At 42.4% G+C, this 1,502-nt stretch overlaps 1 protein-coding gene across 1 annotated transcript in view; it reads right to left on the bottom strand.

Moving 5' to 3' along the window:
- LOC107099064 (nephronectin-like) overlaps positions 1 to 1,502 on the bottom strand; it is a 19,713-nt gene that overhangs the window by 17,117 nt on the left and 1,094 nt on the right. Inside the window, exon 2 of the mRNA XM_015397032.1 lies at positions 627 to 727. Coding sequence (XP_015252518.1) covers positions 627 to 727 — 101 coding nt within the window. The remainder of the gene's footprint in view (positions 1 to 626; positions 728 to 1,502) is intronic.

The following is a 1,502-nucleotide window of genomic DNA, read 5'->3' as shown; positions in this document are numbered from 1 at the left end:
TCTTTATTTAACCCAAACCTCATCATGTGATCGTTTATCGGAGCCCTGACTCCCTGTTCTGTGGTTTATTTCTGAGTTGCATCTATAATTAACCTTCTACCACCTTATTTGACCTCTGATCAGTCTGCAGGCTGCTACAGGGTCAATTGACCCCAGTTAGTAAACCAAACATCGGACCCTGCCTGTTTTCATTTCAATCTTAACAGAAACTTGAGTTTAAGAGCACATACGTCACATTTTTATTAATTTTAGCAATATCATGCAAGACTTAATGGAAATGACTGTATAAACAATTAACTACCTTAATTACTAATAATCTAATTCAGTTTCTGATTTACTGGACTGAAACAGAGCCAAAAAGCAGCCAAAGTTTGAAGAAAATAACATGAAAAACCTACAGAAATACTACAGAACTGATGATCAAAAACACTTTAAAGCATCAGAAGAAAATCTGGCTGCTTAGAACAGAGACATAAAGAATTTAGAGGGCGTATCCGAGCTTTTAACCCGGCTCGTAAATCCTCTCAGTCTCATATTATGCTGTTATATTGGGAGATTAAATGAGGATCATAAAAACCCAGGAAATGATCATAATTCCTGAAATCAGAGTGTCATCATGGCCTCACGTTGACACCGTCCCCAGTCCGTCCGTCTCCAACCCCAGCAGCACTCCACGCTGTTCCCATAGCGACATAGACCGTCAGACAACACCGCCCGGTTGGTCCAGCTGCAAACACAGAGACACAACTAATAATGAGCATGTTTGTGTTTCCTGTTAGGGGCCGTCTTTTCTTCTTCTGCTGCAGCTGGATTATTAAAACACAAACAAACAAGCAGAGAGTCGTTCATTTCCTGTGTGGGACCAACATGGAGGGATATCTGCAGGGTGATTCCTGGGTTTCTGGCCTGCAGAGCTGTCCCGTCCTGCTCAGTGTTTGGTTAATGTCAGCTCTGCTAGTCCAGACCGGCAGAGGAGCATCCTGACATCTCCTGTTTCCTCCAGCCTGTCCCGACATGAATGATAGGAGCCGGAGACGAGGGGAGGGAGGGTGGCGTCGCCCTCGGTTTACACTCCCTCTGCATACTTTCCATCCCTCTGTCACACTTCAGCAATTCCTCAACCTCTTAGCCCCAAATTGTTTTGTTTTCCTCTCTTCTGTTTGGAGATCAGCACTGACAAAGCTCTGCAGGCGTTTTCAAACTTTTTCACAGTTTCAATCAGTAAAAAACAAAGAATACAAAATATTTCAACGTTTTTCTATTATTCAACCAACAAAATCTATGCAACATACTGATTTTTTTTTAAATAAATGATGCAAGGTTGTGTTTTTTGTTCCACAATCCATATCTGAAATGTGTGTTGCAGATGTAAACTGTAAGGAAACAGTAAAGAACCCTGCAGAGCTGCAGAGATCTATAGCTCAGCTGGGAGAGTCTGTCCACCATTATGCAGGAGAGGAAGGAAAGGAAACCACAGCTGAAGGAAAGCTGAGGAAAAAGGA

Source organism: Cyprinodon variegatus, unplaced genomic scaffold (assembly GCF_000732505.1).
Source record: "Cyprinodon variegatus isolate N-32 unplaced genomic scaffold, C_variegatus-1.0 Scaffold835, whole genome shotgun sequence".
Taxonomy (NCBI): Eukaryota; Metazoa; Chordata; class Actinopteri; order Cyprinodontiformes; family Cyprinodontidae; genus Cyprinodon; species Cyprinodon variegatus.
The sequence above is the reverse complement of the archived record's forward strand: the minus strand, read 5'-3'. Positions and strand labels throughout refer to the sequence as shown.